At 37.2% G+C, this 22,397-nt stretch overlaps 1 protein-coding gene across 6 annotated transcripts in view; it reads left to right on the top strand.

Annotated features, from left to right (window-relative positions):
* TMCO3 (transmembrane and coiled-coil domains 3) overlaps positions 1-22,397 on the top strand; it is a 36,050-nt gene that overhangs the window by 2,967 nt on the left and 10,686 nt on the right. The window contains exons 2-11 of one of the 6 annotated variants that reach the window (XR_008746930.1): positions 4-549; positions 4,660-4,839; positions 8,965-9,156; positions 9,939-10,067; positions 12,979-13,071; positions 14,224-14,410; positions 15,346-15,463; positions 16,039-16,234; positions 16,961-17,227; positions 18,312-18,434. Coding sequence is in view for 3 of the 6 variants with exons in the window: in XM_055802650.1 (XP_055658625.1) it covers positions 103-549; positions 4,660-4,839; positions 8,965-9,156; positions 9,939-10,067; positions 12,979-13,071; positions 14,224-14,410; positions 15,346-15,463; positions 16,039-16,234; positions 16,961-17,008 (1,590 nt within the window). In the remaining 3 variants the exon portion in view is untranslated. The other 5 variants (XR_008746931.1, XR_008746932.1, XM_055802650.1 and 2 more) reach the window with 5 other exon arrangements.

Here is a 22,397-nt window from a genome sequence, read left to right as displayed (position 1 = left end):
CAGCCTGGTACACATACTGGACATGCAGAAGCCATGTAGCAGAAAGTTTTGAGCAGTTGCGGATTATCAGTTGCTCCTGACAGCAATAAAAAGTGAAGAAGAATGAAGGTGACTGGCTTTATTCCCCTATGGATGTTGGTTTTGCTACCTTGTGGCCAGTTAGCAAACCCTGGAGAGCATGAAGATGTAGTAAAGCATGCAATAAAGCTGCACCGTGGAAAAGGAGCCATTATCGCTCAGAGAAAGCAATGGGTGTTGGAGAGCTGCAGAAAATTATCTGGTCTTCTTCGCCAAAAGAACGTTGTTCTCAACAAACTAAAAAATGCTATGAGAGCTGTTGAGAAGGATGCAGGACTGTCAGATGAAGAGAAACTTTTTCAGGTGCATACCTTTGAAATTTTCCAAAAGGAGCTAAATGAAAGTGAAAACTCAGTCTTTCAAGCAATCCATGGCCTCCAGAGAGCTCTACAGGGTGATTACAAAGATGTTGTAAATATGAAAGAAAGCAGTAGACAGAGACTGGAGGCCTTGAGAGAAGCTGCAATTAAGGTTAGTTCCCCCATGTATATTACTAGAGTATTAATTTTCTACTTGTGATTTTAATTGTATTATGGCACGACTTCAGTCTGTTTTAATAAAAGAGAGGTTCTACTTAAAACTTGCAATGTTTACTGTTTAAGATGGATTTTGAATGAAGTATTTGTTCTCATTAGTAAAATTAGAAGTAATTCTGGCATAGAGCTTAAAGCTTACTAGCAGTCAATAGTTCTTATTTCAAAACAAAGCTAAGCATAATCATGAGACCTATGGCAATTATTATGTTAAAGGAAAAAGAATACAAGAAGTGAGTCAGTGCACATAGCACAGTTGCACTAGCCAAGCCAGTGGGATTATCAGAGTGGAAATAATACCATACATTGACAAAATACTGGTTTTTCCACTTTAAATGAGAATTGCTCAACCAAAATCTGCAACTTAAACAGGATGACTTCTTGCCTTTTATTTCTATATTCCTGTAGATACGGGTAGAAGGGACATGCAAAATATGAGATGACTAGTTTTTTAATCTCAGTGTAGCACTCCTAACCTAGGAAGTACAGGTTTGAAAAACAGTGCTTTCAAGAAAGAGACAGCTGAAATATCTGTGCTTTCCTTGGTAAAGTTGAGTAACAGTTGAGCACAAGTATTTCATGGAAAATTTGAGTTCCCATGTCGATGCAGACCTGTTAGGGTGTGCACAATCTGCCACTGTCTGCTGGACTTGATAGTGCTGAGATTGCGTACCGAAAGTCTCCCATTGAGAGAAAATGTCATTTAATTGATCTGGTATTTAAATTGGTCTTTTCTTTGCTCTACCCCTCAACCACTGGACTAATATGGTAAGGATTTTCTTTGTCTTCTGTCTCCTAAAAGAATAGGATGCCCTTGCTCAAGGGATCAAGAGAAGGTAAAAAATGTAATTGGGATATAGGATCTGAGCTGGGAGAATCTCTGAAAGGCATTTGTGTAAGAGATGTGCAGATCTCCAGGGATGAAGGTGGCAAGGGATTGTGTACAAGAAGGGTGTGCAGTGAGTTGTGGCAAGAAGGGCTAGTGGAAGTATAAGTTGGGATGCAGACTTGAGAGACTGCAGCGGTTTGTGCTGTGAAAACCAAGACTGAATTACAACAGATTTGGATAGGGAGTAGGTTGGATCTAGGTGTGTTCGAAGGAAATGCTCAATATGACTTTGATATTGGCATTTAATGGTAGTGCCAGCCTCTGCTGCTTAGAAATGGTAGCAATTGTCATGAAATACTGAAGTGATCTATCCTTGAACTTGAGGATGGCGCTTCCTCATTTTTCTCATAAAATGAGGTCTGCGTGTGTAATGATGTTTTTAGATGCGTCCTGTCAAAACTCTACTGCAGAGGTGGATTGTGTAGGCTTTTTTTGTATCATCATATCCAGATATTTACTTGAATGAGCAATCTTTTACACCCTTCCATCTTACATCATGTGCATGATTTTTTGAACAGTGTATTTGTTGTTCTAACCTTACAACTGTTATATAAGTGAAACAAAGGATAGTGGCAAAATGCATGCCAAAAGAATGTAATTTACATGGGAAACGTTTTTTTGGACGACTACTTACTTCAGAAAACACACATTAGGTTCAGTTTTGTTCCAGTTTAATTTTATTGTAATGATTACTTTGTTGGTGTACTCATAAGATATCCTTTCCATTTTTTTAAACGGTGATTGAATGGAAAATACAAATGACTGTAGAGGATGCTGGATTCTTCCCTTCATTTTATTTCTGTTAAGTATTTGAAAGTCTTTAGTGTTGGGATATGTATGCATGTCTGATGTATTTCATGCTGGTTCTGCTGCTGGGAAAAGGTATAGTGCACAATCCTTATCTGTATTACCTTGCTTGAAAGATTGCTTGGTATGTACCTTGTGATCCAATGTCTCCAATCCCAGCATGAGTTGTGGAATACTGTTTGTACTGTGATGCACTTCTGCTTTAACACGTAGCAGGCTGTTAGAGATAGCTTGTTCTTTTTACGGACACTGTTCTCAGATTATCCCATTCTACTGCCATGTCACTGGTCTGTAGGTGAAAACAGAGATGCCACTTTAATAGACTACAAAAACCTTTATCTTCATTATTTTTCAAAGCTCTTCTACCTCGCTAGTCAGAAAAAGTTAACTTCTTGCAAATTAGTGTTATTTATTTTTCTGCAGTTTACCTCTAGCTCTGTTCAGCCTGTTTGGCTCAGCTGACAGAAAGGTCTGATTGGCACTCTCCACTCAAAACCTGTTCCATTTTTGAGGGGAAAGAGTCTAAGCCTTGTCAATTCCCTCTTGCTGACTGAGGAAAGAATCTGCAGCTCATGTGGGGGCTGTTTTTTACATCTTTCAAGCAATGTCTGTTAGCAGAGAACAACAGATAGGAAATGTTTTTCCTTGAGGCTGTATGAGAGTGACTGTCTCTCCTATGTGTTGCATCTGAACTAAAGCAGTTGACATTGGGCCAAATGCATTAATAGTTACGTTTTTCCCAGCTCCAAATTATTTTGGGAACTGGGTAATTTTCATCGTGCTGTTGTAACTATGGCAATTTTAAACACCAACATACGACAATTCTGTGGTTTCACCACAACTAGAGGTATTCATCTGACAGGATTTTAAGAGTTAAGCTACGGTTACTGTACTGAACATTCTCTTGTCTGGGTGTCAAGGAGTTGATTAAATTATATGCATGTTCTTGCAGGTTTCAAGGGGAAACATGTGGAGGAGGGGACACTCCAGTTATTTAAGCATAGGAGTTTAGGATCATTTTAGATGCCCAGGTTATGTAAGATATCTTTGTGGAATAAAACGGATAAAACACACAACCTAAGAGACACTTGTGTTCTGTTTGATTTCCAACTGGGTTGGATATGGCAGGGCATCTAAAATGGAGATAGAAACTTGTGTTTTCTGGGAATTCAGTCTGACCTAGAGATTGCTTATATTTTTTGCCTGGTCTGTTTTTTCTCTTGGTAATAATATTGGCTTACTTGATGAGACAGACCCTACATCTGTTCTTTTAAATATTCTCAGCATCCTGAATCTAACTGAAAGGAAGAAGCCTGCCTTTGCATATGTTTCCTCATTCATAGTTGTTCTGTCTCTCCATCACTGCACCTTTAAAAGAACATAGGCATGTAAAGTGAAACATCTTTTTTTTTTAAAAAAAAAACAACCTCAAATTATACTCTGTCAATGTACAAAGTATTCTTTATTGTCTTGATAAGCACGTAGAAGGTGCAGTGTTAGGTCCTGTATTAATCGGTAAATAAAACTTTCTAGCTTTGGATGTTTCAGGTTCAAAAACAGAGAAATGAAACATCAGAACTTTTATCAGGGAAGTTACTGAAATATTTTTGCACCAAGTCAAACCACATCAGCGTTTTTTATTTTCTTACTTCTGAGTCCTAGAAATGGATTTCAGAAGACATTAGTGCAAGCTCCTAAGTGGCCCAAATGGAAAAGACTGACAAAGTCAAGTATTTTACTTCTGATAGGAAAAATGCTTCTTGTGAAACATAAACAGGAACCTCAGCTAGAGTGCTTGACTGCTCATCTGTACTTTCTTCTAACTGCTTTTATGTTTTTGTAGCTGTTTCCACAGTACTTGTAATTTTTCAAAACCATAAACAGACCTCTTCCCATGTTTATAAAATGGCTTATAAAATTAGGATTCATTGTGTTTTCCTCCCAGTTTGCCTGTTTGTAGCTAGTAAAATTATGCTTTCAAGGTTACTATGCTTCCCTGCTAAAGCACTGAGCTCTAAACTTTACTTTGCTCTGAAATATTTCCTCGAGTTCCTCAAAGTAGTTCCTTTCTTGTATTTTCTGGATCGTAACCTTGGGGGCAGCTCTACTGTTTAATGGATAAGAAAAGGTGATTGGTAGGTATTTTGTTTGGTGGTTGTTTTTCTTGCCCACTTCCCCCACTGAAAATCAGCACAAGAGAAAGCAATCTCCAAATACCATTATGAAGTCTATATTGCTTTTGTAATTCCACTTGTAAGATGTTTTGTGTCAAAAAAGTGTCCATTTGTCAGATGGTTTTCTACTTGAAGGCCTGACCAGTACTTAGTATCTCTGTGTTGTAAAATTCAACAGGAAGAAATGGAATATGTTGAACTCCTAGCAGCGGAAAAACATCAGGTTGAAGCCCTTAAGAATATGCAGCATCAAAACAAAAGCCTGTCAATGCTTGATGAAATTCTAGAGGATGTCAGGAAGGCAGCTGATAGATTGGAAGAGGAAATCGAAGAGCATGCCTTTGATGACAACAAATCTGTAAGTGGCGTTTTAGACTCAGTCTTTTTCTTTTCATTGGCGTGCATTTATTTCTTAGTTGATATTTGCACTGTAGGGGTGTTTCTCTTGTGTTATATAGTTGTTAGGATTCTAATGACTACTTTAAAAAAACAGTTTTGCTCTATGGTTTTTTTTTTTTGCTTCTCAACAGAAGAAATTATTTAGTGGTAGAATGATTGCTCATTAGGAGTAGCAAACAGGAATAATTACTCCTTTTTCCTAGTTATTTCTGGTTTTGATTTGAAAGTCCTCTCTGCAGCTGCCACTTCAACAGTGACAAGTGTAATCTATCTCACTGATACAGCCCATGAGAGCTGTAACATCTCGGTGGTGGTGGTGACAGTGATACTTAGACTTGGTAGGATACAGAGTTACCATGTTAAGCATAGTCTCCGCTTTTTTCTCTTTCGTTTTGTTGAGAAAGTTATGGGAGAACAAGAATCCTTGCAGTTAGTTTTCACAGTCTGGGAGAAGATACATTGTTTAAGGTAAGGACTGGAAATGTGTTTGTGGTGTTGCTTTGTTCCGCTTCAGACTTCCTCTGCTTTTTCTACCTTGGCTTATTGTTCATTGTTTCTATGTTGAACGATGGACAGTACCACTCAGGTAAGGCTGTATATATTAAGAACCTGGAGTATATCAGTTTATTCTAGTGTCTCATTGTGCTGTCCTCAGAGACTGACTCTCTAAACTGGTCCTGTTTGCATAAACGTGGGTTGCAATTTTACTTGGTTTTTGCTTTTGGAAGGCTTTTGTTGATTTGCAGGTTGACTTCTGAGGCGAGCATAGCTCTTGAATTCTGCTGAGAAGAAAAAACAGTTCCTCAGTAGTAGAAAGCCAGGCCATTTTTTGTAGTTGATCTTGTATTGAGAGAAAGTGAAAGCAGCTTTTTATTTTGTATGTATGCCCGATCGCAGCACTTGTACCCAGTGGGAATCCTACCTAGCAGGACTGACAGCAGGGAAGGGACGAGTTGGCTGGAGTGCCCTCTTCCGTTCCGCCGGCGCATAACGGCACGTTTGAAAGAGACCAGGAAGGAGGCTTCTTCCACTACACCTGTCAGTTGGCCAAACGCCAAAGCATCTTTTTTTCTGCAGTGTACCTCCTTGGTTTTCTGTTTGTATTTCTATTCATGAAAGAAAAGGAATCGTGAAATGCGACCTGGAGGACTATTTACATCTCCATCTTTGCAAGAAATGTTTAGCGTGTTTTCTCTGAAGCTAGAACACTGGGACAATAGAACAAAGAAGCTCTAATAGATTAATCAGTAATCTGATAAAGATACAAAAGTTTGTATTAAAATATAATCAGAGAAGTGTAGTAGGTAAAAATGGGGGGGGGGGGAGAAGAAAGAATCTGAGCTAACCCACTTAATGCAAGACAAGAGTATTTGCACACTGTATTCTGTTAAGTACAACCTGTTTTCAGGAATTGCTGTTTTAGGAAATAAAGTCCTGAAGAGAACTTTTTTCTCTCATGTCCTCAAATTTATTAGTGTTTAAAAGCTCATCTGAAGCTGTGACATCTACTCTTGTTCTTGTAGCATAGTCTGTCTTTTGGTGGCTCCCTTCTCTTTTCTAAATGCACCATAATATCCATACAGTGTATGATTTTTATATATATAACACAGAAAAACAAAAAAATTTTCATAATTTTCTTAATCTTATAAACATCTTGCTTTTTTTCCTAATATTGTTGCTCAGCAAGACTCTGAACTCCACTAGATGAGGAATGTGCTTATCAGATTGCATTGCTTTCGTGTGGTCTTTGATACATTTTTAATGTTGATGCAGAGAAGTTTGGTTAGAGTCCGGACACACAAGCTACCAAGTACAAAGGAACATATAACAAACTCCATATGGATTTGGAGTTCCAGAGCTTCAAAGTAGATGCTTCATTACTGATGTATTTTTATAAGATAGTTTTGCTTGGTGAACACTATTGCTGATGTCATAACATTAAATTCCCAAGAAGGTACTAGAACAGATGTTGGCTTACTAGCATTTTGATTTTTAGGCAAAGTAGTAGTCATCTGCAAGATGGGGATACTGCACTGAACTGTGAAATAATTCCAGTGTGAAAGTCAGTGTAAAGTATGTTTTATGTTGCAGAGCCAACATTTAACAGTAAGCTCTAAGCTCTGTTTTAGTATCCCTGGAGTAAGAATGAGGCTGTAGGAGAGGGTGTCAGGAGGAAAGTTTACAAAACCAGTAGGATTGGGCACTTAAGTTTGTATCTGATTAGAAACAGTTCTTCCTGTTTGCTGACTGTAGGGAGGCCTTTCTTCTGTGCTCCAATACTGTCAGAATAGTTTGCATGTATGTGGCATGCATCTGCTCCTGCTTTCTCCCATCAGCTGAAAAGGTGAAAACATGGTGTGGTTTGATCTCTTAGACTTGGCAATGGACACCTCATTCTGGACTGCAAAATAGCCTGGTAAGTGGGGAGCTTAGCGAAGGTAAAGGCAAGATATATTTAAAAGGCCGAGGTTTGGGCAAAAAAGAGTAAAAAGACAACTTTTATAATGCATAAAAAGAGAATGATTGTAAGCCTCCCAGTCCAATAGCTAAAAACACTCATGTATGAAGCAGATATTTTGCGTTTCTGAATAATTCTGCAATCTTCATAATATGTTTCAAATTCCTTTGTCTCCCCCTCTGTCTGATTCTTACTGACTTCCAATTCTTTAGAGGTCTGTCAAATTGCACAAAGAAGATAATCAGAGGGCTGAAGCATGTCTTATATAAAGACAGGCTGAGAGACTTGGGGTTGTTCAGCCTGGAGGAGAGAAGGCTCTGGGGAGACCTTCCAGTACCTAAAGGGGGCTTATGAGAGAGATGGAGAAGGGCTTTTTACAAGGGCATGTAGTGATAGGATAAGGGGGATGGCTTTAAACTGAAGGGGGTAGATTTAGATTAGATCTAAGGAAGAAATTCTTTACTGTGAGGGTGGCAAGACACTGGCACAGGTTGCCCAGAGAAGCTGCTGATGCCAGTGCTGAAGGCCAGGCTGGATGGGACTTTAAGCAACCTTGTCCAGTGGAAGGTGTCCCTGGCCAGGGGGGTGGGTGGGGTGGGGTGGGGGTGTTGGACCTAGATGATGCTGAAGGTCCCTTCCAACTCAAACCATTCTGTGATGTACAAAACCAGGGGAAGAGGTCATTCCCACAATAGAAGGTTTCTGTAATTATACACACACAAATGTAAGCAGTGGAAGAAAAGGATAAAAATTGCAGGTTAAATATTAAATATTGAAAATGCAATATTTATCTGAACAGTTTGGGGAAATGTGCTGGGGAACTGGCAAAGAAAAATAGGAGGCTGCTTTATAGATGGCTTATATGAATGCATTTTTTCATTAAATTGGGGAATTGCTTGGGCCAAATATGGCAGTCCAGAAAAGCTGATATTTTCTAATCAGTCACTGGAATGACAAGAGCCTGCTCTCTTTACCGGAGTCTAAAATAAGTAACAACCTGAACTGTTTCTGAATATTGATAAAATACACATTATTTAAAATAAGGGAATAATAAAGACACTGGGATGATTTCCACTTTGTAATTACCGGCACTGAAGACAGAGCCAAGTAGAAAAAGTTCTTAATCTCTCTCCTTCAACTTTACAGGACAGTGACTTTTTCTTGACTTGGAATGTAGTCCTTTCACATTTTTTTTAAACTGAATATCACTTTGTAATCTCTTTGGTTTTGTTCAAGGGAATAAAATATTACATTTCAATCCAACCTTTTGTGTTCTAGATGTGATAAAGCTTTTTTTTAAAAAAAATATTTCAGATTAGATGCAATTGAAAATACTGAATTGGAATTTTACAGCTTTGATACCCTGTCTATATTTTTTTTGTTGGGCAACTTGGGCAAAGTGGTTTGGAAACCCCCTTGGTTTTAAAATGTAAAGCAAATTATAGCCTTTTCACTTCTGGACATACAGTTTTGATAAAGAGACTGAAAGACTTCTCTAAGAAGAAACTGCAGTATTTTTAGTCACTGTCAAATTCTGGAGCAATTTCAAGTACGGCTAAACATCCCTTTTTACTGTATGCTTCACTGACCCCCATTTTTTGGTTGTTTGATTTCTTTTTCTTACAGGTAAGAGGTGTAAACTTTGAAGCAGTTTTAAGGGTGGAAGAAGATGAAGCCAACTCCAAAAGAAATGCTTCAAAAAGAGAAGTAGAGGATGACTTAGGTCTTAGTATGCTTATTGATTCCCAGAACAATCAGTATATCCTTACCAAGCCCAGAGATTCAACCATTCCTCGTGCTGATCATCATTTCATAAAGGTAATAATTTGAGAGGCATTCCACTAGTTTGTATGCTAGTACTGGTTGGTTGAATTGAATATAGTTTCAGCATTTCCCCATCTAAATTTATGCTAGCATTCATGATTCCTCTGTCTGCTGGTGATCTGGCCAGTATGTTCCCAACTCCTGGTATAGTCTTAACAAGAATGATCATGCTGCTTGCATGATTCTTCTCTGGGTTTATTTGATTTAACTTGTTGCACCTTTGGGACACCGTCCCTTCTCTTGGACTGCATTGGTGTTAAAGCAAGCTACTGCTGTACCTCATAAGCCACTTGCACGTTGTCACTAGAGAGAATATATCTGTTCATGTCATATAATGAAAAAAGGGATGCTGGAAAATACATAGGCATGATTTTTTTTATTGTATTTGTGCTTTATCAAGAATAACTGGATTGGGATATTTTTAAAATAAAAAAAGCCAGAACCTGATCGTTTCACTGTTTTGTTTTAATGCAAAGTGTCATTCCCCCCATGATTCCCCAGGAAACAGTCTACTTCCTGTAATATATTTCAAATATTTAATAAATTGATCAAAAGTCCTTAAAGCTACCAGTTACTTAATATCAGTACCTCACCTGCTTCATCTGCAAAACCACAGTGCTTACATCTACAACGAAGTGTTCAGGTTAGTTTACTGAAGTTGTTTTCTTTTCATTATAGGCAGTAGTCTATATTTAATTTTTAAAGACAGTAGTCTTTAATTTTATCACCAAATTGTGTCATTTATATTAATGCATTTGTAAATCTTACATATTTAGGATATTGTGACAATAGGAATGTTGTCTTTGCCATGTGGCTGGCTGTGCACAACAATAGGATTGCCGACCATGTTTGGGTATATCATCTGTGGAGTACTCCTAGGACCATCAGGGCTAAATAGCATCAAGGTAAGCGTGCAAGTTGCTTCTTGACCGATTTCTTTTGTTGAAATCTTTCAAAGTAGTTTTAAAAGAGTATGGTACTGCCAACCTCAAATGTATTAAAAAAAACCCAAAAAACCCCCACAAACAAAACCCAAAAACAAACAAACAAAAAAACCAACAAAAAAACCCTAAACCTTGAGCTTTGCAAAAGGAGGCCTTACAATTTTATGTCTTTAAATCACTTTGCTCTGGTTTATTTTCTCCTATATAATCATGACATAAGCAGTTGTTGAAAGTGAAAGCTGAAAGTTGTGTGTTGTGGGCTGGTTTTTTTGGGTTTTTTTTTCTTTTCTTTTTGTCTTTAATCATAAAACATCACATTTGAGAGCCAGATTATTTAAATGAATGAAATACTCAGACCTGTAGTTCCCCGAGTAGCATAGCGTGGCTTCCTAGAGAATTATTTTTCATTTCCATAGCTCTTTCATCCATCCTAGTCACCCTAGTTATTTTCCATTCCCCTGCCCACATTCCTGAAATCTTTTGAACCTTTCTAGCTCCATCACATGTACCCTGATTACTAGCTCATGTGAAACCATGGGCTGTGGTTGGCTAGACATGACACATTTTGATTAGTGGTCTGGTGTGCATTAACAAATTGTTTAGCTAGCAGGCAAAACAGAACATGTGTTAAGGTTGCATGGTAATGTCAAGTTAAGTTAAATGTGTCTGTTACATTGATATCCACGTAGCTGCTTGGAACTTACTGTCTTTGCAACATATGCTTTTATGGGGACTTCTGTTGAAAATGACTGTTGGGCTCAAAAGTAAGTAGGGATGAGTAGAAATTGTAGGATTTTGTCATTCTCTTATTGGAAGAGAAGGCTACAAATACTACACTTTAAAAATTTCATATTCTAAAATTGAGATTAAATAATAAACTTTGTGTGGTACATAACTTCTGTGTTGAGAAGGTCTGGAAAGCTTGACCACTGAGACAGAAACAAATTTCTAAGTTTCCATTAGAAAGAGATTAAACAATGAATTGTCAGAGGCTTACACTGAGGAAGATGATGTGGTCAGAACAGACATAAGAGAGATTTCTTAAGGACAGTTTCTTAGTGAGCTGCCTGTGTCTTTTGGAACTGTGATTAAATATTACTCATCTGGATAATGTTCACGTTGACTGGGTCTTTTGTGTTTGCTCCCTCCTTTTGTCTCTTCTATATTTCATAAAAAACCTGAATGTTGGAGGAACTGAGGAGGCAGGCAGATTCTAATTTGGCAGGGAAGAGTTTCCATCTCTGCTTCTCTATGATTGATGATAGACCATGTCCTCTTCTGCTCTGGACTGTAAATACATAAAAAGGAAGTGTTAGATTTTTAGAATAAAGTATTTTCAGTTCAAAGGGACCTACGATTTTCTAGTCCAGCTGCTTGACCAATTCAGGGCTGACCAAAAGTTAAAGCATGTTATTAAGGGCATTGTGCAAATGCCTTTTAAACACTGACAGGCTTGGGGCACCAACCAGCTCTCTAGGAAGCCTGCTGTGTCCAGTCCAAACCTCCCCTGGAGCAGCCTTGAGCCATTCCCACCTGTCACTGGGTACCAGGGAGAAGAGATCAGCACCTCCCTCTCCACTTCCCCTCCTCAGGAAGCTGTAGAGAGCAAGGAGGTCACCCCTCAGCCTCCTTTCCTCCAGATTAGACGTGCCCAAAGTGCTCAGCCACCCCTCATAGGACATTCCTTCCAGCCTTTTCACCAGCTTTGTTGCCCTCCTCTGGACGCATTCAGGGACCTTCACCTCCTCCTTCAATCGTGGGGCCCAGAACTGCACAGTGCTGCAGGTGAGGCCGCACCAGCGCTGAACGCAGCGGGATAATCATCTCTCTTGGCCGGCTGGTTATGCTGTGTTTGGTGCACCCCAGGATGCTGTTTGCCCTCTTGGCTGCCACGGCACGCTGCTGACCCATACTGAGCTGCTCTCAGCCAGCACCCCCAGATCTCTTTCTGCAGGGCTGCTCTCCAGCCACTCCTCTCCCAGTTTATGATTGTGCCCAGCATTACTCCATCCTAGGTGTATTTCAATTTGTTAAATTTCATCCCATTAATGATTGACCAGTGCTCCGTGTTTCTAGATCCCTCTGCAAGGCCTCTTGAACCTTTTTAGCTCCATCACGTGTACCCTGATTACTAGCGCATGTGAAACGATGGGCTGTGGTTAGCTATAAAAATCACATTTTGATTAGTGGCCTGGTGTCCCTCAAGAAAGTCAACAGCACCTCCAGTTTGGTATCATCAGCAAAAAAAATGGTGCATTTAAGTGCTGTGTCTAGATCATTGATAAATACAATGGACTGAACTGCCCCTAGAATTGCAACTCATCACCAGCAGCATTCCTCAGGGTTTCAGGCAGATGTAGCCCCATTTTTATTTTGTGACAAGGATGACAACCACTTTTCTTGCTGTTGTACCCTTCTCTCTGAAGTGGAAAGGCTGGTAGTCATACTGGTCTGAGTGATGGATGCATGGAGTCCAGGATGGAGCACAGAACAGCAACTACAGTCTAGCAGAAGGATTATACTAGTAGACCAATAAAATAACTAGCCAGAAATAAACCCCCAAGGCTTGCATTCCAGAAGTTAATAGCATATGTATAAAATGTAACCTCTTCATTTTCAGCAAGCAAGCAAGCTTACCTAGATCAATGCATGTGTGCATTTTGGATGACCAGCACTATCCAACCAAACTATCTAGTAGCAGCCAGGTGATGGGAATAATGTTTGAACCCTGAAGATGCTGAGGGAACTTCTGGTGTCATATGACCAGGAAGTGAAGTACCTATGGAAACATAATGAGAAACAATTTGTTTTGTAAGAGGACTTATTTGTATTATAAGTAGACTGCTGTGCACTGATTTTATTTTTTTTAAAGTCTATTGTACAGGTGGAAACATTAGGAGAGTTTGGTGTATTCTTCACTCTCTTTCTAGTTGGTCTGGAATTTTCTCCTGAAAGATTAAGAAAGGTATTTTTGTGTACTACCTTTATATTACGGGATTTAATTGTTAACATTCAAATTATCAGTTATTTCAGATTAACTTTATATGTTTTTCAAAAGAGAAATACAACATTTGCTTCTGCTCCTTAAGTCTCTGGAAAGAACAGAACGCATTATTTATTTGGTGTCTCAAAAAAACCCAAAACTTTACTATTTCTCTTCTTTTTAGTAAAACAGTTTGATTACTAGAAGAATCTCACACTATTTATGGCAATCCATCTTTGCTTTATTTTAACATGCAGCAACATGCAGTTGCTGTTATGGAGTATCCAGTGATGTGTGCTAGTCCTGTTACAAAAAAAAATGTATCAGTTAAAGTACTGCATACTGAATTAATGATACATGCTGTACTGACAAATAAACTGATTCTGCAAGTATGTTAGTACAATCTGACATATTACATGATGTGACCATCAGGATTCAGCAAAAAGGTACTTTTTTAAAAAAAAAAAGTTATCTCGTAAACCACCTAGAATTTTAATAGTGGAAAATACTGCTGCAAAATATGTGAAGAATGTGTGTATGTAAAAAGTTGCATTGTGTGATTTGTTCCTAAACTAATGGTTTGGAGTTCATGAGACTATAAACACTTTAATTGAAGTGTGTTAAAATTTATGAGCATTCAGCTTAATCTGCTATTTCTAGTCCATCTAAAGCCAAAGATAAAAATTGGTAATTCAAGTGTTCCTAAACTGTAATATGTAAACTACTACTTCAGAATTCCCTGCACGGTAGTGTGGGATGGGCTGCTGGTATTGATGATGGCCTTTGTGACTCCTATTTTTCTCCCAATCTGGAATCGCATCAAATAAATCATTACATGGAAGATCAGTTTAATATATTTCAACCCATACTGGACCTTTGGCCCTTAATTTGTCTGTGAGTTCTGGGAAACTGACCTAATTTCTGGTAGTGAGCCTTCTGGCCTAGAATATCTACTAGGCATAGTAACTTAAGAGTTTTAGGATGTATAGCATGATAGCCTGTTACTTCTGTGGCCCAGTACTGCAGCCCCAAATCATGCAACTTTAACTGATTATTTCTGCTGAAAATCATTGCAACTTATCAGTGAGAAGAGTGTCATCAGGCTTTATCATAAGAACTTGTCTTCTTCCCAAGGTATGGAAAATATCTTTGCAAGGACCCTGCTACATGACAGTTCTGATGATTGCCTTTGGTTTACTATGGGGACACTTACTCCAAATTAGACCAACTCAAAGTGTCTTCATTTCCACTTGTTTATCTTTATCAAGCACACCACTGGTGTCAAGATTTCTTGCAGGTAGTGTTCGAGGCGATAAAGAAGGTAAGTATGATTTTAAAAACGGACTACTGTATTATCTACAAAAAATTTGAAATAAGTCAACTTTGTAATATTACGAGAGAGAGTAGTTAAAAAAACAAAACAAAACCCACTGTTAAGTCTAGTTTACAAGTGATCATTCTCCTTTAACACCAGCCAGCATTGTGTATGTTCTTGTTATGAGGTGTACCTGCTATTTACATCGTCAGTCCTCTTTGGAGGCAGTGCAGGCAAATCAGTACTCTCCATGTTAAGAACTGACTTTACTAATAGTCTGAAATCCTTGTGCTTTGTAAGGGGTTACTGGGTTAGATCATTGCTACCAGTCTGTCATCAGGGCAAAGAAATAATTCACATCCTTCTTCAGCAAACTAAGACCAGCTCAGGTAGTCTTTCATAGCAAACAGCTCTTCAAGTAAGTACCTTCAAGTGCCATATTGCTAGCTTGTCAAATGCTTCCAAGTGTTTCCTTTCAGAAGTTTTGCCAGCCTGCTTTCTTCCACTTAAAGCTCCCTTATATGTACTGCATTAAAGTTCTCCCCACCCTCTAGAATGTTCATATTCTAATGCCTAAATTAAAAGTATACGTTTTACACATGCTGCTTTTACATCTGTCTGTTACTCTAAAGACTGTATGTTTTCAGTAAAGGAGTTCCAGTAAATGCATAAATAGTGCTTAACTGCTAAGCAAAGTCTTTATTTTTATTGTGTAACAGAAGCTTCATATGAATATTTTATATTTTTAATATGTCTTTATATATGTATATTAATTTACTTACTAGTGTGTGTGTGTGGGGAACCAGAATACCTTGAATGACCTCACCCCATTGAGAACTACACTTAGCATCCATTTGGTTAAGACATTTCTAGATTTCTGAGCACTGCAAGCATTCATAGACTCTGATGGATGTTTCCATGACTGCTTTGCTGGCGTACAGGGGATATTGACTACAGCAGCGTACTGCTTGGCATGTTGGTGATGCAGGATGTGCAGCTTGGTTTATTTATAGCCGTCATGCCTACACTTATTCAAGCAGGAGTAAGCACACATTCCAGGTAAAAAAAAAATAGTGTATATCTCTTCCCCCCTACACCCTTCCAATTAGTATGTGATCACCAATATGAGTATGAGTGTGCTACAGTTAATGTCAGTTCTATGAAAAATATGCACTCTGCGAGTTCCCTTTACTATTTGTACTCACCATGTTGTATGAGATTATTTTTTCTGCTCTAGCTGCCTCAGTCCTGTCCAGTACGTAAAATTTGTGGTGAAAAGTTTGATATTGTGTGTATACATATAAAAGTTAATTTCTTCAGTTACTTTATTCCCTCAGGACATATTTTTGTCAAAGACTCTGCAATAGTATTACTGAGCCTGATGGCTTCCCTTGAAGATCAATCAACAAAAATCTTTTTTCAAATCAACACAGAAGTAAATTCTAAGCTGTAAAAGAGGTTGCTGGGCACTCAGCAGATTTAGTACTCATTTAGATACATTAGTAAACAAAATATCTTACTGTAGCTACTCATGTTTTGAACATCTGTGGAATTAGATCTTTTCACTCAAGGGGAACTGGTTGGGAGTCATGAGAGCACTTGAAAGAAATGTTTTGTTTGTTCTTCTCTTCCAGCATTTTCAAGGAAATACTGAGAATACTGATACTGATTGGCCAAATTCTCTTTACTCTGGCTGCTGTTTTTCTTATATGTCTTGTTATAAAGACTTACCTCATAGGACCGTATTATCGCAAGTTGCATGCGGAAAGCAAAGGGAACAAAGAAATCCTCATTCTAGGAATAACTGCATTCATCTTCCTTATGTTAACGGTAATCTTTTACATTAATAAAACATTTTGATAGATGTGGTAGTTTACTGCATCAGTATCACAGAAACCATCAGACTTACTGTTATTGCATAGCCATGTACCTCTGTAGTTAACTGGTTTTAAAATGTTTTAAAACATCCCCTATATGCACAAACGATTTATGCATTACAGCATAGATGAGTAAGAAGAGATAAAATTTTAAATTCTATCAGCTGAACTTCTGCTGGTAACTTTTAATACAGCCAGTTAAAGGATCATGATTCTATTTTTAATTTTGGGCTACTTCATGCATTTGAAAATAACTTAGGATGGGTTTTGAGATACTGATAATGGCTGATTGTGACATTTTCTCACAAGTTTCTTTTCGATAGCTAATTCTCAACATGGTTTTTATAAAATAATTTTCTGTGGGAGATAGACTGGTGGCATGAAGTTGAGAAAGTAAAGAAATGTCTTAAGGTTCATAGGTCTTGATATCCCTTGTGGGTTTGGTTCATTTTCCTCTGAATCTCCCTCCTATTTGTTTGTATCTTATGTTTCAGCCCTCTGAAAAGCTATTCTGCTGGGGAGCAGAATGTGACAGTCGCTGATAATGTTGTGGGTTTGAAACTCCATTATCCTGGATGTGCAGATTGTTATGTGTTCTGAGAATTTCTGAGAAAAAATATCCCAAAAAGTTCCTGTGCATGTGCCTTTTTTTCTAGAGGTATTTGCTTAATTATTACAGGTCCAACAGAGAAAGCTGACCTCCTCCAGGAAGAAGGTCAAGGAAGAAGTTAGTGAGAACATAGCTTTACAATTTGTTGATTTCTATTGTATAGGTTGAAAATGCCATCCCTCTAATTGGCTAATCACTTTCCAAACATGTCATCTAATGAGGGAAAGAATAGAACTAGTTTCTCCTTTTTACTTTCTAACAAGCAGACTTCACATTTGTAGAACAACTTCAATAAAGAACAACAACCAAACCACAAAAGTTGCATAAAATATTATGGTATGTAGAAGCAGTCTTACTTTCATTAAAAATATAGCCTACTTAGTCTGATGTGATTGAATTGGGTGTCTTGTGCCCAAATCATAACAAATGTACAAGGAGTTTGTCTATATGACTTTACATAATAGATGTGTGTGTATACAAACCCGAGGGAGTATATGCTTGGGTGGTGGATTCATGCTGTGAAAACAGAATGCTTCTTCAGCATGGGAAGCATTTGTGAAGGAGCAAATATTTTGTGTGCTTTAAGTGAAAACGATTTTCCTTTTAAAGTTGATAAATAATGTATAAAAGGGAACAGTATAAAGGATACTGCGTGTAACCTCAGTAAACCAGTTGAGGTGCTTGCTATTCACTGACAGTGATACGTTCATTATAGTAATGCTACAAGCTACGGTTTGAGCACAAAGACTTTAAAAAAGAAAGAAAAAAAAAGCCCCCAAAACAAATAAGTATTTAGTTGTCCAGCTGAACAGATCAATAAAAAAATTTTCTGGAAAACAAATCTTAATTGGTGTAGAGGCCCTACTGTGTCAGGAATAGAAACGTAGGGTGGGGGATGGTAATCTAATTTGTAAAAATGTTGCATGTGTTTGGAAAGGATAAATTAAGGGTTTTGGGTACCAGCTAAGAAAGCAATTATCTTTCTCCATGGAAAACCAAGCCTAATTATCAATGGAGTTTGTATAATTATCTGCAAACACAGAATTTTCCATGCTGGTGTAATTCTAAAAAAGCTTTTGAATTTGTAGGAGGAATATGAGAGTGCATATTTTAGTGGCCTTAGCCAAAGATGACTCTGCAGCTCCATTTAGAAAACTTGTTTTTAAACAAAGTATTTTAACTTGACTCACTTTCTAGCATGTGAGTTATTCTGCAGGCCACATCCTTTCCAGTACATGACAAAGAGGGTAGGAATGATATAATTTTCCTGCTTCATGCATACAGTTACTTGTTACGTGCTGCAGTGTTGAATGGATTTCTGGGGTACACCAAAGTTTATCCTGTATTGGGGTTCATCTGTAACACTAGCACATGTAATGCACATTATATATATTTATAAACTTATTTTACTTGTTTTCAGTGTTTGAGAAACTCAGATGACTGATTAAACAAGAATTGCCTTTTGTCTACCAATAAGGGCAAGTTCTATATGGGAAAGCAAGAGGGAGGATAGGACAGAAGAGGTTCCTACACTGCAGCATGAGTAAGCAATTTTGATGTAGGAATTATCTTGTCAGTTGAAGAACTTCCTGTATGGAAGTGACTTTTGAGCATTTCTGAACTGCTTAGCTCATTGGATAACATTGCAACGCACTAAATCTGAAATGGGATCTTAAATACATTTCTTCTTGATAAACTAACTTAAATGTAAAAGATGCACCAAACCTCAAATATGAGATTTTATTTTTACCAGGATTTGGAGCTTAAGATACCCCTTTCTCTTCCCAAGTATACTGGGAACTGAAATTCCCCTCCCTTTTGTTCCTCAACTAGATAGGCAGATCAGGTTGGGGGATCATGTCAAGTGCCAATCCTATAAAAGTCTAGCTGACTTTGAGACGCAGTTGTGCATCTTTTAATCATGTACCTTGTCATCAGTAGCAAAGGTTCAGTAGATCATTACTACATCTTCTTTTCAGGCTTTGAATTATGCTGACACTCTTTTTTTTTTTTTTTTTTGAAAAAAAAAAATACTGGGGAACTGTTCTCTAGAATCACAATGTAAAGGGCAAATGTAGCATATGGTTTTAAATATGACCATTTTAGGATTGATGGCCAAACTGGTACTTCTAGGGTGAGATACATACCACAGTGAGCTGAAGAACATGTTATAAGTCAGCCAGAGTGTTCACTGGTGTAGTGTTGCTTTTTCATGTTCTGTATGTACAGAAACATTACAAGGAAAATTGTTTTAAACACTATCCTGATAACGAATTGTAGTATTAGATATCTGCTGATGAACAGTGGTCAGTTTTGTTTTGTTTTAAAACTACCTCGCTGAATGTAATGAAGGAATTGGATAAAAATAAAACCTGACCTGACAAAAAGGTTAGTAGTTATATTTACATATTTATAGAACTGTGCATACACATGGGGTTGGAGGGAAAGTGGCTTCCAGTTTGACTGCGTTCTTGTTGTCCTGGGATGATGGCAGCAGATAGTAACTGCCAGCTTGTTTTATATACCAAAAAGATGAAAAGAGAATAGAGCTATGTTATTGCAGTACTCTATATGTGAAAATGTACGTACTTTTTCCTGCAGTGTATTAGGAATGTCATTCCTGGTTTGCCTGGTGTATTTCTCAATGGTTCATAACCTGCTTATGAACTCCTTTTCTATCAATTAAAAGGAGAAGATTAAGGAAGAACTGTAATCTTAAATATTCTAGTTAATTATTTCATAAAATGCAGTTGAGATGGTGTTTTTACAAGACTCACTAAAAATTGTTTTCATTTCTATTAGACTTTACTTTCTTAAAATGCAAGCTTAGAATTCATTTCTTTACTCATGGGCAAATTCAAGTTACTAAAGCCTGAAATTCTAATACATTTGTTTCCATCAGGAATTTCTTTAATTTTACTGGCTTACCATATTCATTAAGCTTCTATGATGATTAAAAAGTAGCAATAAGATACACATTATTAGAGAATATAGGTAAAACAACTGCTGAATAAATAGTTGAAATTCAACTGGAACATGTTATAGCAGTAATGTTTTTTTCTTTATTGCTGTGGTAGAACATTTGAACATAAAAATCCAATATTCTAGTGAAAACGAAGCAATCTTTTCTGAATTAGAGTAAAATGAGACCTTTGAAAACAACTGAAAACTAAATTGTATTGGGAAAAACATGTAAATTGACAAAACTTTTCATGTCATTATGACTGCAAAGCTTTCTGTAATGTAAGAGTTGAGAAAAGGACAGTGCAGAGAGCCCAGGGATTAGTAATCATTAGAACCCTGTTTGGTAAAGGCAAAACATTAAAAATGATGCAAGCAGAGAGGGAATACTAAATGCAAAATATTTTTCAAGTTTTACTCGTATAAGAAATCTTGCTTGAAATGCCCTCTTGCCAGTAAAACAAACCCTCTCCTGTGTATGTGTGTGTGCACGTATGCCCACACATTATAAATCCTGATGCTATAGATTTAGTTGAGGAAATGTGTCTACTCATTGGTAATATTATTGGACAACCAGAGACCAGGATGGCAATAATAAAAGGAATCTCTGTATAAATCTAGATAAAAATCTGAAGAACAGATGGTAGGAGGGGGTATGTGGTTAATAAAATAATGTAATTTCTGATTCTTTTCTTGCCCTCTCATCTACTCTACACTTTTTGGTGTATAGAGCAACCTGTAGATTTTGTAGACCTGAAGTTGTGTAGTACCTAAAGAGTAGACAAGAAATAGCAAAATTTGTCTTTTTATCTACCAGGCCCTTGAGCTGTTTGCCATAGTGTGAAGGCATAGAATTCAGTTTCTATGCTGTGGGAGCAAACCTAACCAGACATACAGTTCCTTCTAGTTATGTCTGATGCTTTCTGAACAAGCATGTTTCTTTCACGCTTAAATTGCTCCTTGCCTGAACAGCAATTCTCATAACAGCACAGTATTATGCAGTTCTGATATCAGAGATCCTAAATAATTTCTTATAAAATAACCTAACAATGTACATGGGAGTACCTAAAATATTAGCTATAAAAGTTTTGATCTGGAGCTCTATTATGGCTGATAACAATAAAAATAATTTCAACTTTATTTGAAGAGGCTATATTGGATCTTAATCATACTCAAACATGGGATTGAGAAGAGCTTAAAGGAAACAGTTATGAATAGGAAACATTTATATTATTCATCTTTTGGTGATTTTAAAGCCTTTCATATAGATTTCCTTTTTCCCTCTTACAATTTGAGATTGTGGTGAAAAGCACTGAAACTTTTTCTTTTTTTAAGATGAGAGTAATACTACAATGTTGTTGGTTTTGCCTGATTAGCACCTATTTGCATTAGTAGACACAACCAATTCATTGTCTTAAATGTCTTGCGATAAATTACGGATTGTTAGCACAGACGGAGTTATGTGATGAGCATTCAGACATTTATACTTCAATACACAAAATTCTGGCATTTAGGTAGCATTTTATACATAGCTTGGAGACTTGTTTATTGTGTCTTTTGCTCTCTTCCATTAATTTCAAGTCACTTGAGTTTTAGCTTCATACCTTACAGTGTAACACCATTCATGATGTGGTGAATGTTGTAAATAAATGTACTATGGTATATTGTTGTTTAAATTAGTTTGGAAATAAGTCTTCACTTTTAAATGTTCCATTAATATTCATACCATTGCCCTTCCTCAGTAAGATGACCATCTGCAGAAGCATGGTCTTAAAGTAATTATTTTAAAATTTATTTTATACAGACTAAAGTACTGCTTGCTTTTTTTAATGTTCCGAGCATTGTATTAAGCAGTTGTTTTGTTTTTAGTTCAGTCTCTTTACATATATTTCATCTCTTCCTTCTAGTACTGTATTCAAATAATAAAAAAGAATGAAGCAGTCTGAATTCTTTCAAACAGATATTGTGCTTCATTTCAGCAGTTTGCTTCACATACTTAAATACATCCCTTTTCAGTAAAGTACACAGGCACATTTAAGTCCTGTTTACAATAATAAAATGTAATTTATGTGTGGGACTTCTGCTAAATTGAAAGTATTCTCCCAAATTACAAGCTTTGATTTTTATTTTTTCCCCTTATTTGACAGCAGGAAAATATGCTGTTCTTACATTGAGGTTGTGAAATAAAGCAGTATTATGTAATCCTGACTCTGAAGCTGTTATAGTCTGTCTTGTTTTTGTGAAATCAGATGCTATCCTTAAGAATGACACAAAGCATTATAGTGTAGATTAAGAAATGTATTTTTGTTTTTTGTGGGGAAGGAGGAAACATGGAGGGCAAGCTGGTTTTGTGAGTCTTGTGCAGCATTGTATTTATACAAAACACTGAAATACATACACTGAATTCCATTTGTTGTTGCACTTGCATAAAGACATAGTAGCTTCCTCTACATTCAGTATAATGTACAGTTTTGTAATTTCACTGTGAAATGGTATATAAAGTCACTCAGGGCTAGAGAACAGCAATAGATTCTCTGTTATTCCT

The sequence above is a fragment of the Falco peregrinus genome, chromosome 4 (genome assembly GCF_023634155.1).
Source record: "Falco peregrinus isolate bFalPer1 chromosome 4, bFalPer1.pri, whole genome shotgun sequence".
NCBI lineage: Eukaryota > Metazoa > Chordata > Aves > Falconiformes > Falconidae > Falco > Falco peregrinus.
This window is presented reverse-complemented; position numbering and strand designations above follow the sequence as displayed.